This window comes from Pituophis catenifer, unplaced genomic scaffold (assembly GCF_029215685.1).
Source record: "Pituophis catenifer annectens isolate HBS135680 unplaced genomic scaffold, rPitCat1.0.hap2 SCAF_2, whole genome shotgun sequence".
NCBI classification, from domain to species: Eukaryota; Metazoa; Chordata; class Lepidosauria; order Squamata; family Colubridae; genus Pituophis; species Pituophis catenifer.
In genome coordinates this window covers 263,999,441-264,016,438 of record NW_027256882.1, presented here as the reverse complement: position 1 = coordinate 264,016,438, position 16,998 = coordinate 263,999,441, and the positions used below count along the sequence as shown (strand labels likewise).

The window sequence follows — 16,998 nt, the reverse complement described above, 5'->3', positions numbered from 1 at the left end:
TAATTACTATCCAGATAACCCTATGATACACTAAAATTAAAATCAATTCTGATTCAATATATTCTATATATTGAATATAAGATTCAAGAGTTCTATTGTTATCTGTATTGTGGAAAGGAAATATTTATTATTGGGATTGGGAATTCATAGCCTAGCACTCCAGATTTTTCATTAAAATAAGTAGTAGCAGGAACTGAAGATTGTTTCAGGGGTTGAGAAATGGTGAAGAAACAACTTTCTTTTTTTATATATTTCTGTTTATTTATGTTTGGAATAGTCCAGGAATACACAGCCTTCTTGAACCTTGGGTTTTAAGTTGCTGAAGACTATATTTTAAGAAATGAATGGAATGAGTGAGGCAAATGAAAACATTTTTTTTACTGTTAAAATGACTACTACTCAATATTTAATCATTTCCTTTGGGTCACATTTCCTTTGGGTAGAGCCGAGGTGGCACAGTGGTTAGAGTGCAGTACTGCAGCTACTTCAGCTGACTGCTAGTTCAGCAGGTCAGCAGATCAAATCTCACCGGCTCAAGGTTGACTCAGCCTTCCATCCTTCCGAGGTGGGTAAAATGAGGACCCAGATTGTTGGGGGCAATATGCTAATGCTAATGCAATATGCTAATATGCAATATGCTATATGCTAACTTTGTAAACCACTTAGAGAGGGCTGTAAAGCACTATGAAGCGGTATAGAAGTCTAAACAATAATAATAATAACATTAAAAATTTCAATCTTTTGTTAATATCTGAAGAGATTCTGAGGGATCTAGAACCCGTCCTTTTGAAATCAAAGAGATTTCTGTTAGTCACAATTGTTTGTGTTCATTGATTTCTAAACATGACTAAATCTCTATTTAAACTATTAGTGTTTGGTATATGTTTGTTTTCCCCAACACCCCTTCTTCTCAGTGTGGTTATTCTGGGGAAATTAAAGTACATGTTTGTGTGTTAAACTGAGATTTAGAGTTCAGGTTTAACTTGAGTTTTCTCAGCTGTTTGTATTTTGTCAAGATTCACTTTATTCTCTTGAACTTTTAATGCACTTTGGCTGACAGAAAACATAATTCAGGAACTGAATTATTTGTCCCTCTTTTGATGGACTGGCAGAATAGCAGGGAGAAGTAATTTGAAGGGTTTGTCATAACTTTCACAGAGATCTAATCCTCATACATTTTGTTCTGTGACTAGGGTTGGATCTATGGTTCCTGTTTCTATTCAGCTAAAGCACTCCTTCTGTCCACGCAGGGGAGCCCTGAATTTAAGATTAAAGGTCCATGAGCTCAACAAAACATTATTTACAGCGTGAACTTTTTTACCAAAGAAAAGTCTACAGATGTATCCCTGTTTTAAAATTTCAGGTCAGCCTCATTCTGGTTTGTTGCAGTCAGGCATTATCAGCTGCTATGTCATGTATCTCACTTTCTCATCTCTTTCAAGCAAACCTCCAGAAATCAGTAAGTTATCTTGAATTAAAAATCAACATATACATGTGCACCGATCATCTATGTAAAATTACCCTTCTCTCAACGTTGTACTTTCCAAATTACGTTGCCTGTGCTAATTGGCAATTCTGAAAATCCAGCGCACTTTGAAATCACCAGACTGGAAACTCCCAACAACGCCACCAAAAATGTATTGTGTAAGATGTACTACTTTATATCAATTAATACATCTAGTTAAAGAGAAAGGAATTGCAGCAACTTTATCTTGTAAGTTACCTCTTAAGATGTTTAAATCACAATTAGTTTCAATATTTTCCATATTTAAAAGTAATTTGTTTGTTTTTAAATGGAATAATTTTTATTTTTAGAATCAAAAGAGGGAATCAATTCTGCTTCCTCCAGCAGCCCTCATACAGTTCAGAAATCGGCTGCACAGACTTAGAAGATTTTCCACAAATTAAGAGATGCAGGAAATTTGAGGGAATTTGAAAGACAGGAACAAGCCATTGTCCAAGCTAAAGCATATGTAGATAATTGGATACATGAAATATAAAATTAATTGTGCTAATTGTAGGCTCTCTTTCAAGTCCTAGATGAGAATCAAAATAATAAAACAATCTGTGTGCCTGACTTTGGCCAAGGGCTGCAAACAGATGAAAATTTGGTGACTGGGCTGGGAACTACAATTTTATTCTGTTGCATTTTATATTCCTGGTAAGTCATCTGTAATACAATTTTATGCAAATAGACAGGTATCTGTTTACTTCTCAGAGGGGAGCAACTATTTGACAGCTTTCTGCAATAGCTTGTTATCTATCAAATTAAAATATATATTTTATTTTAACTTTTATTTAAGGAATTGAAAAACACTTAATTGAAAAACTACAGGTAGTCATTGACTTGGGACCACAATTGGAATCAAAAGTCGCTAAGCAATGCAGTCTTTAAAAATCTTCATATGACCAGATCTGATTTTATGACCATTTTTATTGAGGCTGTTAAATGAATCACACAGTTATTAAGCAAAGCCAGTTTCTCCAATTGTCTTTTCTTGTTGGAAGCTGCTTGGGAAATTTGCAGCAACTTTTGTAAATATCAGCTGATTGCCAAGAGCCCAAATTGTGATCATGTGACCACAGGGTAATACAACTGTTATAATTTCAAGGATGGGTTGTAACTTTTTCTTAGGCTTTTGTAAGTTCGAACCATCATTAAATGGTCATAGGTCAAGGAATACATTTAGTATACAAAGTACATCTCCAACTTAATTTTCATTGCTAAGCAAGGCAGTTGTTAAGTGAATGGTGCCCATTGCCACTGCCTTTCTTGCCATGGTTGTTAAGCAAATATCTCTAGTTGTTAAGTGAATTGTGTGGTTCTTAAGCGAATCCAGCTTTTCCCATTGACTTTGCCTGTTGAAAATCCACTAGAATGGTCACAAATGGTAATCACACATGAGCCCAGGACACAGCAGCATAAATGCATGCCTTATGCAGTCTCCCAAGAACCAGATACGATTGAACAGAAGGGGAAAAAATGCTAGAATAGACCATTTTTATCAGGTTTCTATTGCTTTCCCCGAAAGAGGCAGCTTACATAAATCAAGGCTGTTTCAACTTCAAGGCTTCTATGTTAAATTTAATCCCATAGGAATTGGCATCTTGTTGAAACTTTTATATATTGTTATGAAAAGAAAATATCCCTTGTACATCAATATATAGTATTACTACAGACCCATCATTCCTTTTTGCTTTTTTCTCCAGTTTGACCTCAACAACACGAGCAAGCTCTGAAGCACTCAGAGGGATATATGTAACACCTGAAACTGAAGTGAGTCTTTATTGTCATACAACCCATTGCTGTAGCCCAGGGGTGTCCAACCTTGGCAAGTTTAAGACTTGTGGACTTCAGCTCCCAGAATTCCCCAGCCAGAAGAAAGTATGGCTGATTGGGGAATTCTGAAAGTTGAAGTCCACAAGTCTTAAAAGTTACCAAGATTGGACACCCCTGCTTTTACCTAAAAACAGATAGCTTCTTGATGAGACATCCACACCTACAATAGTCATTCCTCCCTTTCCCTTTAACCTTTTCTCTATTTTCTGATTAGCTTTTAAACGTGACCAAGTCAAATCAGAACAGATTCTTATTTCATTCCAAAATTGAAGGCTATTGAATTGCCACTTTAATATAGAAGCTTCACCAAACAAGGTAGGCTGAGAGATTACCATATTTTTTGGAGTATAAGATGCTCCGGAATATAAAACACACATTAGTTTTGGGGGAGGAAAACAAGAAAAAAAAATTCTACCTCTGCTTACCAGCATTCATCAGTATTCATCTGGCTAGTGTCCTTACAGCAAGCAGCCTGGTAAGTTTCAGCACGTTATCACAGCCTGATTTAGCACAAACAGCTGATTGGCGGTTGGATCGGCCTCCCGGAATACCGCCAATCAGCTGTTCCAGGCTGCAGGGATCACCAGAGCCCATCGCTGCCTCTGCACATCGCATTTTTGGCCTCCGCATGCTCTGTTTTAGACCCGTTCCAGGCTGCGGGAATCACCACAGCACATTGCTGCTGATCGTTGCCTCAGCGCATTGTGTTTTCTGCCTCTGCATGCCATTTTTGGCCACCGTGCGTCGCATTTTCAGCTGGTTCCAGGTGGCGGAGATTGCCACTGCTGCCTCCTGGAACTGGCTGAAAATACAACGTACGGAGGCTAAAACAAATTTAATAAAATGTAAAAAAAAATGTAAAAAAACAGGGCGTGGGGAGGCAGAAAACGCTATGCATGGAGGCAAAAAATGTAATGCGCAGAGGCGGCGATCAGCGGCAATGTGTTGTGGTGATCCCAGCAACCTAAAACGGGGCGTGCGGAGCAGGGTGGGTTCTACTTACCTTTACTACCAGTTCACAATGGGGCCACGCGCGCAGGTTTGCTTTGCTCACACGAGCACGCTCTCTTCTGCGCATGCGCAGAAGCGTTCTGATTACTTCGGGGTCGGTGGGCAGAGCCTTCCGCTGGTTTTACTACCGGTTCTATAGAACCAGTGTGAACCAGCAGCAACCCCACCACTGGTGCGGAGGCCGAAAACGTGACACACAAAGGCTGAAAATGGCCGAAGGGTGGGGGCCGGTGGGTGGACGAGTCTTCAGCAACATTTGGTATATAAGACGCACCACAATTTTCACCCACTTTTGGGGGGGAAGTGCATCTTATACTCCAAAAAGAATCTTACACTCCAAAAGTTACCGTACTTTTCTGAAAAGATGGTCTCTTTTTCTTAAGTCTTGTTGCCTTATTGGCATGATGCCCTCTTCCTCTCCCCTGAAACAGAAATCTGCATAGTGAAGCTTCCATATTAGAGCAAGTCTACAAATGCAAACATGTAGTTTGGCTACATTTCATGGTTAGTTATTCTAAAAGTGAGCCCTACTTTGATGTACAGTAGCAAATAACTATAAGATAAGGTTATAATGTTGTGTTCCTTCAGGGGAAATATTTGGATTCAGAGATTATAACAATGTAACAAATGATCCCACAGAGTTGCATATTTTCAAGTTTTATCATCATATTTTTTAAATATTTTGTTCATTTGCTACTTACTGTCTATTGAAGCTCACCTAGAAATTTAACATAGTTTCACATATTACGAAAACTAGAGTTTTTGCTGAGGAGGATTCTAAATATCGTAGATGAAGGCTGTTTGCGTAGAAGAAAAAAACAATAGAATACAGAGAGATGGAAAATACATTTTACACTAGGGTGTATGTGCAGATACTGATTGTATTAGTGGTTTGTAGTCCGTTCTATGTTATGTGAAGTTACATATAGAGAAAGAAGAAATAAATGCAGCATTATAATTTCAAGGAGGTTAAGCCACAATATTCAGAGTCTTGATATCATAACCTGTGCTGCTTCATATTTTCTGGGCAAGTCAACTATCATACCAACTATCTGTATCTTGGTCTGGCTTGTATAAACACAATCAAATGCAAACACAATTCGGTTTTTAGTATCTGTTGCTGCCAACTTGTTTGAGTTAACAGAAGATCTAAAACCTGTGTTTATGTTAGTATCCCACCAGTTGCTACTTTTTGCAGGTGCTACTGAAGTGTTAGCATTTGAAGAGATACTTCAAAAAAGGCCTCAATGCAGGAGTGAAATCTAAAATTTGTTACTACCGGTTCTGTGGGCGTGGCTTGGTGGGGGGGAGGGTAATGTGACTGGGTGGGTGTGGCCAACTTTTTTTTTTTTACTTTAAAAAGTATTTTTCTACAACCTTAAGAGGTTGCAGGAAAAAAATGCTTTTAGAAGCCTCTGACGATCCCAGCTGAGCCGCGCAATCATCAGAGGCTTTTTTTTTCTTTTAAAAGCATTTTTTCGGCCAAAGAGGTTGTAGAAAAAATGCTTTTAAAAGTAAAAAAAACAGCCTCTGATGATCACGCGGCTCAGCTGGGCATGAGGGGGGCACAGGGATTTTTGCTACCGGTTCTCCGAACCACCTACCGCCATCGCTACCGGATCAGGTGATCCGGTCCAAACCGGGAGCATTTCACCCCTCCCTCAATGTCTTGTCTGGGATATTGGGTATTAACCTATTTTAATGCTTTCCATAATGTTGCTGTCATTGTTATCCTTTCCATCTCATTTGGACCAGCAGCAATGTCCAAGTTGCGACATGTGGTATCACACATTTGCCACTTCAGACAGTGCTACCAGAAAGCAGTGTTCTTGTGCTAAGCAAGAGCCAGCACAGATGGATGCTGTCTGGGACAGTACGAGCTGCACGGGAGAGCTCAGAAATGTAGTACTGAAGTGTACCATAATAGCATTATTTTTAGATCATTTGCTCTTAAAGAGCACTACAAGAACTATTGTAGGGAAACATAAAGAGAAGACTAGCAGCAGGCAACTAATTGTAGGTCTCATTCTTCCCTGTGACAGAAGCTCTTTTGTCTCCTGATTAGAAATGTAAACATAATTCTCCAGCTGCTTCTTTTAAATAGAGAGGCTTTCTTGCATCTGAACTTGACTGTTAGTCACATTGTGAAGGACTCTTTATATGCATGGCAACATTGCTAACTGCATCTCGCAAGGATTTCCGAGACCAGAATATCTGCTAAACATAACTTTTTACACTGCTATTTTGGTTTTCATATTTATTTGGAAGAACATAATTAGGGACTGCCAAAATTAAACACGTGCATTTACAGGATGTATTTGCGTGCTGTAATAATCATTTGTCAAAACTGAGGCATATTCCTTTGCTTTAATAAATATTTTATACAGATTTTTTTTTTAAAAAATAAACTTTTCTTTAAAATCTTTAAACTTTTCTTTATAATACAGTGTGGCAAAAAAGTATTTAGTCAGCCACCAATTGTGCAAGTTCTCCCACTTAAAAAGATGAGAGAAGCCTGTAATTGACATCATAGGTAGACCTCAACTATGAGAGACAAAATGAGAAAACAAATCCAGACAATCACATTGTCTGATTTGGAAAGAATTTATTTGCAAATTATGGTGGAAAATAAGTATTTGGTCAATATCAAAAGTTCATCTCAATACTTCGTTATATATCCATTGTTGGCAATGACAGAGGTCAAACATTTTCTGTAAGTCTTCACAAGGTTGGCACACACTGTTGCTGGTATGTTGGCCCATTCCTCCATGCAGATCTCCTCTAGAGCAGTGATGTTTTGGGGCTGTCGCTGGGCAACACGGACTTTCAACTCTCTTCAAAGGTTTTCTATGGGGTTGAGATCTGGAGACTGGCTAGGCCACCCCAGGACCATGAAATGCTTCTTACAAAGCCACTCCTTCGTTGCCCAGGAGGTGTGTTTGGGATCATTGTCATGCTGAAAGACCCAGTCACGTTTCATCTTCAATGCCCTTGCTGATGGAAGGAGGTTTGCACTCAAAATGTCACGATACATGGCCCCATTCATTCTTTCCTGTACACGGATCAGTCGTCCTGGTCCCTTTGCAGAGAAACAGCCCCAAAGCATGATGTTGCCACCCCCATGCTTCACAGTAGGTATGGTGTTCTTTGGATGCAACTCAGCATTCTCTCTCCTCCAAACACGACGAGTTGTGTTTCTACCAAACAGTTCTACTTTGGTTTCATCTGACCATATGACATTCTCCCAATCCTCTTCTGGATCATCCAAATGCTCTCTAGCAACTTCAGACTTGCACAATTGGTGGCTGACATGTACTGGCTTAAGCAGGGGGACACGTCTGGCACTGCAGGATCTGAGTCCCTGGCGGCGTAGTGTGTTACTGACGGTAGCCTTTGTTACGTTGGTCCCAGCTCTCTGCAGGTCATTCACTAGGTCCCCCCGTGTGGTTCTGGGATTTTTGCTCACCGTTCTTGTGATCATTTTGACCCCACGGGGTGAGATCTTACGTGGAGCCCCAGATCGAGGGAGATTATCAGTGGTCTTGTATGTCTTCCATTTTCTAATTATTGCTCCCACAGTTGATTTCTTCACACCAAACTGCTTGCCTATTGCAGATTCAGTCTTCTCAGACTGGTGCAGGTCTACAATTTTGTTTCTGGTGTCCTTCGACAGCTCTTTGGTCTTCACCATAGTGGAGTTTGGAGTGTGGCTGTTTGAGGTTGTGGACAGGTGTCTTTTATATTGATAAGTTCAAACAGGTGCCATTAATACAGGTAATGAGTAGAGGACAGAGGAGCCTCTTAAAGAAGAAGTTACAGGTCTGTGAGAGCCAGAAATCTTGCTTGTTTGTAGGTGACCAAATACTTATTTTCCACCATAATTTGCAAATAAATTCTTTCCAAATCAGACAATGTGATTGTCAGGATTTGTTTTCTCATTTTGTCTCTCATAGTTGAGGTCTACCTATGATGACAATTACAGGCCTCTCTCATCTTTTTAAGTGGGAGAACTTGCACAATTGGTGGCTGACTAAATACTTTTTTGCCCCACTGTATGTATATTACAAAATTGCATAGCTAACTCGGCTGGATTACTGCAATGCCCTCTACATGGGGCTGCCCTTGGGGTACACCCGGAGGCTTCAACTGGTCCAGAATGCAGCCGCGCGGGTTGTTACGGGAGCCTCCCGTTACTCCTGTGTAACACCTCTTTTGCGCGAGCTGCACTGGTTACCAGTGGCTCTTCGGATCCGCTTCAAGGTGCTGGTCTTGACCTATAAAGCCCTACATGGCATGGGCCCGGGGTACTTGCAGGACCACCTCTTACCGGCCTCCCACCGCCCAGTGCGGTCACATAGGACTGCCCTCCTCCGGGTGCCATCGGCCAGACAACGTCGGCTGGTGGCCCCCAGGATGAGGGCGTTCTCGGTGGCCGCACCAACCCTCTGGAATGAATTACCCACCGGGCTTCAGACGGCCCCCGACCTCCGCGCTTTCCGCGCCGAACTGAAGACATGGCTTTTTCAGCAAATTCCCTGATGTTTTTAGTTTTATTTATTGTTATATGTTTTTTATTCTGTGAGCCGCCCTGAGTCCTACGGGAGAAGGGCCGCATAGAAATCTAATACATACATACATACATACATACATACATACATACATACATACATACAGATAGTCCTTGCTGACCGACCACTTGTTCAATAACCATTCAAAGTTGTAAGCGAGTGAGACTTAACAATTTCAAGGACTGCGCCAGTCACAGTGTCCCTGCAGTCAAATGATCATGATTCAGGCACTTGGCAACTGGCTTGCACTTAACAACAGTTGCAGTATCCCATGGATACATCATTATTTGCGACCTTCCCTGCTGGCTTCCCACAAAGTCAGTGGGGAAACTGGCAGGAAAGATTGTAAGTTGCTCCTGTTCCCGCCACTTTCTCTCCCAAGGAGTCCCTAGGCAACAGGGTGAGCAGATGACTAGCTGCCCTCACACATGACATGCACACACATGGCTCAGGGGCTAAGACACTGAGCTTGTTGATCAGAAAGGTCGGCAGTTTGGCGGTTCGAATCCTTAGTACAGGTCTCCTGCGTGAGCAGTGGGTTGGACTAGATGACCTCTAAGATCCCTTCCAACTCTGTTACTGTTACACACCCAGCCCACCTACACTCAAACTGTGCCCTGCCACACTTGCACCATATGCACACAGCTCCACTGCAGTCGCACACCACAGAGCTGTGCACCTCTCAGCCTTGCCACACGCATGTTCTACAGCCTGAATCAGGGAAGGAATGCTGCACTCACGCTGCACTCATGCATCACAGCACTCCCTCCGCCACTCGGCCACACTCCATAGCACTCCCCTGCCTGCCTGCCTCCTTGCTAGCCACCGAAGGAAAAGCTTGTGACAGGGACTTACAACTTCTTGCTGGCTTCACCATTGACTTGGTTGAAAGCTAATAGGAAGTCACAAGTTCCTGGAACCTGGCAACAGAGACTGGGGCAATCATGTGGTGTCTCGCTTTGTGACCACATTGCTTAGCAATGGAAATTCCAGTCTCAATTACTATCATTAAGCAAGGAGTACCTATATGTTGCTATTATAAAAAAACAATCTCTGATTTCAAAGAAAAAAACTAAAAGAGCAAAATCCATTCTTTGCAAGCATATATTTCAAGCTTTTTCTTTTTAATGTAAGCTATTGACGAAAGAAAAAGTTGCCAATATAAAAATCATGGCACCATGGTCCTTTGAACAAAAATGAAAGTACTTCAGAAAGACTACAACTTAATTTGATTGGTTTTAAATTCACTGTACAGTGAATTTAATCCAGTGTTGTCCTTTTACTAATAATGTTTCATTGAAATATTTTGAGGAGTATCAGTATTGACTTACTTGTTTCTGAATTAGTGGAAAAAACCTTTTGGTTTTGTGTCTCTGTTATAGATAGCTCGCTGCTGTTTCTGCTGTACTCCTGATGGAGATGGTAAGAATTGCCATTTTTTTTCTTTCGTGCAGATTTGTATTCTTTAAAACAGAGAAAGCGGGAGACTGTGCGTTCAAGTCACACCTTAGCCATGAAAGCCAGCTGGGTGACTTTGGACCACTTACTCTCTCTCAGCTCAACCCACCTCACAAGAGGAAGGTGTCTTGGATATGTTTGCTGTCTTGAGTTATTTGTAAAAATAATAATTATTATTAATAATAATTAATAATAATTTATTTAGCGTATGACATACAGCAATCTACAAATGCTAGACACAATGCAGTCCTGACAGCTTAAATTGCTAGTTCATTCTGTTCAACACTTGTGTGCTTATCCTAGTTGCACCACAGGGGGCAAACTAGATTACACCAGCTGACTAGAGGCGCTTGGATTGCTGGCTCTGCTGGGCTCCCCTTCCTCGTGTTCCATTGCCTCGCATCTGACCAGGTCCAGCACCATCTTGCGTTCTCCGCACACATGAACACAGCTAGGTTTTTCCCGCTGAAGTGATATCCATTTATGTACTCGCAATATTTCATATTTTCAAACTGCTGGGTGGGCAGGAACCGGGGAACAAGCGGCAGGAACTCACCCCATCTTGCGGAGCTGGGCTTGAACTGCTGGAGTGCAGGCCATTTCTGGCCAGCAGTTTCAGTGTCATTAAGCTGCTGCACCACCGCATCCACTCAGGATATAAATAAATAAACTTGAGAACTGTCATGCTACATTTCTAATTCTGATTACCTTTGAATTTGATTGGTTTGTAGATTTTATAAGTTTAGTTTAGTTTAGTTTAATGTGATTTATATGCCGCCCTATCGCCAATGGACTCAGGGTGGCTCACAACAATAAAATGCACAATTGCACATTGTTTATACAAGTTGATAAGTGCTATCAACTTCTATAAAAAGTGCTATCAATTGCTATAAAAATGTTTCATCATGTTTTAAACATACACAGACACAGAAATAGATTCTTTTTAAGGCTGCAGTTAATAAATTCTGAATTACTAATATTAACAGAATTACTATGATTTATTTTTTTGGATTAGTCTGGAGTTTTCAGCTACCAGTTATTTGCCTTCACCAGCAAGACTTGAGTTTTAAAGGCTACATGGGATGTTAGTTTATCACATATTTGGAGTGGGAGAGAGCCTGTTTGGAGATATGGCAGCATTTTCAGAATCTTCAAATGCATATAGAATCTCTTAAAACATGAGTATTAAAAAGATTTCTTTGAAAAGTTATTTTTGTCATCTTAAAGCACTGCAATTTTTCTTTTTTAGATTTGCTTCTGTGTGTGGAGAAAAACCATATAACCACACAAGAAGCATAAAACTTGAAATATATGTTATAACCACAAGCATGTTGATTACAGACACAACTTTAAAAAGAACATATCTGTGGATGGAAAATAGCATTTTCATCCCATGTGTCAGTGGAATATATTTTCTTCTGGAATTAATTATAATAAATTGCCATTAAACTGAGAAGAAAATTCTCAACAGTGAGAAGGATTGCAGTTCAGTAGTAAAGTTTGTATTCTTGTGTCCTTCCACAAGTGGGGAGAATATCAAGGCCAGGGAGAAATCAATATGAAAGCACATATCAAACAGAAGAAGAGCCACTTCAGATAGCTTCCTTTGGTTCTCTTCTAGTCAGGATGCTTGACCGTACTATCAATTCTCAAGGTCACGAGTCTTAAGCTCTTGATGACTGTATTCCTTGACCAAAGACCAGCAACTATACTAAAGCAAAAACTAAAGCAAAAATACTCTTATAGAAAAATAAGTATGAAAGGGGACTAATTGAATATGGTTAGTTTTAGCATGCCACTTTAAGAATGGATTCCTGGCCCCAATCTTTTTAGTTGAGTTTCAGTCAAAGCAATCCAACTGGGTTAACTGAAAAGTAATCCCAGGGATTTTTCCCAGGTAAGTGTGTATAGTATGGGGGTGCAAAATGTTTCAGAATTGAGAAGACCCTGTTCAAATGCAAAATGGCTGTATCAATTTTTTTCAGAAGTGTTTTGAGGTTAAAACCGCTGTCGCAGGGCCATTCCAGGCTTAAAACAGCTCTTTCAAACTCAACACTGGGTCATTTTGCATTGTTAACTTCATTCTGAGTATATGTTACTGATTTAGATCTAAGTATATTATATTTCTCTTTATGTTTGTTCTACCCAGCTGAAGTTGAAGAGCAAATTGGGAAAAAAAGCGGTCAGAGAGTAATTTATGATGAAAAGAAAGGAACAGTATACAGCTATGCTTATTTCCACTTTGTATTCTTCCTGGCGTCTCTTTACGTGATGATGACTGTTACCCATTGGTTCCAGTAAGTCCCTTGAAAAAAATGTACAGTTTGATGTTACGTTGTGGGGACCCCTCTGGTCCTCTTTCTCCAGTAAGCTCCTTCATAACGGCTCCAAGGCAGTCTAGCCTCCTGGAGAAGAATTTGGGAGGACTGCATGGAACCTAATGGGGTAGAAATGAAATTACTCTCCTGACTGGATTAATATACAAAACACCAAATATAAAATAGCAACTGTGCACATAACAAAACCACAAGGGGACTTCCACTCCACTGGCCCCTTAATGCCTGAGAGAAGACTCAGGCCGTGACAGTTTCTGAAAGGTGAGAAAAGTTGGGGGGAGAGGGAGGGAGATCACTGTAGGTCCCATAAGATGACAAAATGTGAAAGATGCATGCTCTGGGATCACGTAAATAGGCAGATGTTCTTGGAAGAAGTTGTCCCTCAAGAAACCTACCATGTTTCCCCGAAAATACAACCTATCCTGAAAACAAGCCCCAGTTAAGCCCCATCTACCATCTGGTTGTACGAGGTGGGGTGAGGCCCAGGTGTAAAAATCAAACTAGAGTGTGGGTGGTAGGGTGGAGCTGCCCCACGCGCCCCACACCCATTTACCTTAGGACCGCCGCAGCCAAGTCTCCCATGCCCCGACACGCCGCTGCCCAGCAGCCACTTACAGCAGGGGACACGAGTGGCCGCTTCTTCCTGCTATAGCTTTGCCCTCAGTCAGGAGCGAGGTGGTTCGTGGCGAAATAGTGGGTGAATTCGCTTACAAGGTATTTCTAAAGCCTCATCAGGAGGGGAGGGGCGTTTGGGTAGTAGGTTGAGAAAGTGGGGTTAATACTCAAGTTGTTGGTACAGGCCGAGCTTGGCATTTCACCTTTTGTGAATTTTCAGCTGCACGCAAGGAAAGCAGATGCAGCAGAGACCCTGTCTTGTTTCTCTCCCCCAAACTCCGGCAGAAATGGGTCTTTGCTAGGCTTGTTACACCGGCGCAGTTGCTTGCAGCAGGACACCACAGGACTTGTTGTGGCGTTGTGTGTGCGAGCAGTGGCAGTGCCGCGAGATTCGTCATGCAGGTGCAGCTGCTCCCACAAGCCTCATGACGTCCTGCCACAACTGGTGCAACGAACCTCGCGAAGACCTACAGTCTATTACCCAAGCAACCCTTCCTGCTGAGGCTTTAGGAATACCTCACAAGCGAATTCACCCACCATTTCGCCATGAATCACCCCGCTCCCAACTGAGGGCAAAGATAAAGCAGGAAGAAGTTGCAGCTGTGATCCAACCACATCTACTCGCTGGCTTTGAACATGCCCAGTGAGCGCCAACAATGCATTTTGCGGTAGCAGAGACTGGAGCCAAAGTGCCATTTTCGGCTTCTCTGGGACACTGAGCTGTCCTGAAGGGTAAGGGAGGGGAGAATTAAGACATCCCCCCAAAACAAGTCCTAGTCAAAAGAAAATAAGACCGGGTCTTATTTTCGGGGAAACATGGTAGTCTTCTGCCAGGTGATGCTTAGGGTAACAGAAGCTTCTGAATTAAATCTCACTTTTCACACAAACTATTTGGTGGTTTTAAACAACTCATTCCTGCAGCATAAACCTCGTTCCCTGTAAAATCAGGTAAATAATTCTGCCCAGTTATATAAAGATTACTGAGATGATGCAATTAGATACTTTAAATGCACAAATCCATCTTTCTGTTTCTGGAAACAGGATACATCAAATAGAAGTTTCAAAAGTAAATATTTTAGATTTAATTGTTGCACTGCAAATTAACGATAATGAATGATGGCTGGCATTTACAGAACTGCAATCTGAAATGGTTTATTAAAATCACATTTCTTATCACAGGTTTACAAGACATGTAATAAAAATTAAATTCATGATGTCTGGCTTGCACAAATTAGTCGAAAGCAGAATCATATGCAGGTGTTATCCTATCTGGGAGAAAGTAGTACTGAATGTGTTTTAATGTACACACATTTCTTACCCTGTTTCCCTGAGAATAAGACATCCTCTGATAATAAGACCAATCGGGCTTTTGAGCGCATGCGCTAAAATAAGCCCCCCCCAAATAATAAGCCCTTCCAGAAAATAAGCCTTCCCCAAAAATATTAACCGCATGCGCAGCCGGTCCCCACCATTTCTTTTGGTTAGGATTAGACAGAGCTGGAAATCAGGCACAATGGCAAGAGGAGTCCCGTCTTGCTCAATGTGCCCCAAAATAATAAGACCTCCCCGAAAATAAGACCAAGCGCTTATTTCGGGGTTCAAAAAAATATAAGATAGGGTTTTATTTTTGGGGAAACACAGTAGTTAATGTGAGGAAACCGGTTCCAGGGAAGATCAGTATGGTTTCTTTGAAATAAGTCCTCCGAGAATTGGACCAGTGCATCATCCTTCTAGAATTGATTTGTGTGTCAGCAAATTTGGTAACCTCCACTCCCTTTCATCGTAGTTATGAAAATGCCGCAATTGAAAAATTCTTCGTTGGAACCTGGTCCATTTTCTGGATTAAAATGGCTTCTTGCTGGGTTTGTGTCCTTCTCTACCTATGGACTCTTCTAGCACCTTTCTGCTGCCCAACCAGAGGATTCTACGTTTGAAACTGCTTTTGTTATAACTCCATTGATTTAATAAATCACAAGGTTATCTGTATAATCATTTTCCTAACATTGATGGTTAGGATAGTGCTTCTCTCATGGAACACTTACATTTTGAGACAGGTTTTTTTCTAAATATTTTTTTTATTATCTGAATTTAAGGGACACTGAAAAAACACATCTTAATTCAATATCGCAAGTCAGCTGGACCTTGAATATATGTGCATATGTATTTGGTATTCCATAAGAAGTCATGCACCTGAACCCTTTTATTTAGATAGATGAAAAAGAGTTTAACACTTCACTAGATGAGATGTCATATTTGGTGGGAAGAGTATGAGGTCAAGAAGGTTTTTATTCTGTAATAGATCTCATAGTAAATTATTACAAATCTGGATTGTGAATGAGAAAGATTTGTGGGTATAAAAATATTTATTTATATTAATGAAAAGCACCTTTTGTGAATTAATTGGGTGACAAAACATGGAACCTGAAAATTTGACTGGGATGTGCAACACTGTAAATGTCGGTGCAATTAATTATTATGAGCCACTGTGGGACTAGATGCATTTTCGGTTAGGAATAGTGGACAACAAAATAAGAATTCTATCTTATCAAAGAGTATTTTTAGGTCTGTGAATTTTTTTTAATTTTCTTTATCTTTGCTGCATCTCTTCAGTTTCATCCCTAAATATATTTCGATGCACTCATATTTAAATTCAATAGTAGATAAATTAGGAAAAAACAATTTAATTCAAAGTAATTTTATTATCATAGTTTGAACTGTATCTTCAGTGGTAATAAACATTTTTCATTTCCAATTCCTAATCTGACATAAGAGGTTTTTCCCATGCCTATCAAGTTTCATTTGGAGATTCCAGTCCAAACATGCTTCTTTATCAGGAAGTAAGAACCATGAAATACACCAGAATACATTCAGATTAAACATGTTTAGGATTACATTGAAATTGTAAATTTAAGAATTAGCTTACTAGGAAATGGGCATTACTGCTTTCTTTTGATTTATCTGTGGAAGCTCAATTCCCATGTGCTGGAAAAATTACAGTAAAATTAGTAGGCTGGTGCTGTCATGGTTTTTTTGTTTTTTTTGTGAATTACATTAATTACAACAGCTGCTTCCATTTAATATTTCTGATAAGTGGAAACCAACCACGATGATAAAGAAGTGCCTGTTTTCAAAGCTAAGCAGCTTGATAAAGCTGCAATATTTTAACTTCAGAGAAACTAATAATTTGCTTTACTATTTTTATTTACTGTATTTTCATCTTGGGATTCATATGCAATTCTTTTTTAATTCTTTTTTTAAGCTTTTGATACAGTGTTGAACTTTTGTAAATATCCAGGGACTTTATTCTGTATACACTAGTTTTTACTTGCATGAAATGTAAGTCTATATTGGGGGAAGTTAATGGTTGAGACTTTGAGATGAATCCATAGTACAAGTCAAGCAACTGATGTTTTTAAAGTGTTTTGTTGGAGTTTTCAAGAATAACTTCATATTCAAAAAGTATTATAGATGTAATTCCTTGATCAATAAATTTGAGTTTGTTAAAAATTTCAATTACTGGTATGTCATATATTCATGGTCGCGTCCATTTATTTATATCTTTTATCTCTTGGTAGCTTTTTTAGAAAAAAATTGGATAATTTTAATCAAAACCAGTTTCCAATTCGGGAGCAAATATTTCACTGGGAAAGGGATGTGTATTCTCATCATT

General features: G+C 40.1%; 1 protein-coding gene across 1 annotated transcript in view; it reads left to right on the top strand.

Moving 5' to 3' along the window:
- The window catches only part of SERINC5 (serine incorporator 5), a 44,560-nt gene extending 27,719 nt beyond the window's left edge, over positions 1-16,841 (top strand). The window contains exons 7-12 of the mRNA XM_070935846.1: positions 1,364-1,459; positions 2,035-2,161; positions 3,211-3,277; positions 10,302-10,341; positions 12,527-12,674; positions 15,115-16,841. Coding sequence (XP_070791947.1) covers positions 1,364-1,459; positions 2,035-2,161; positions 3,211-3,277; positions 10,302-10,341; positions 12,527-12,674; positions 15,115-15,262 — 626 coding nt within the window. The 3' untranslated portion in view covers positions 15,263-16,841. The remainder of the gene's footprint in view (positions 1-1,363; positions 1,460-2,034; positions 2,162-3,210; positions 3,278-10,301; positions 10,342-12,526; positions 12,675-15,114) is intronic.
- Positions 16,842-16,998: the final 157 nt, after the last annotated feature.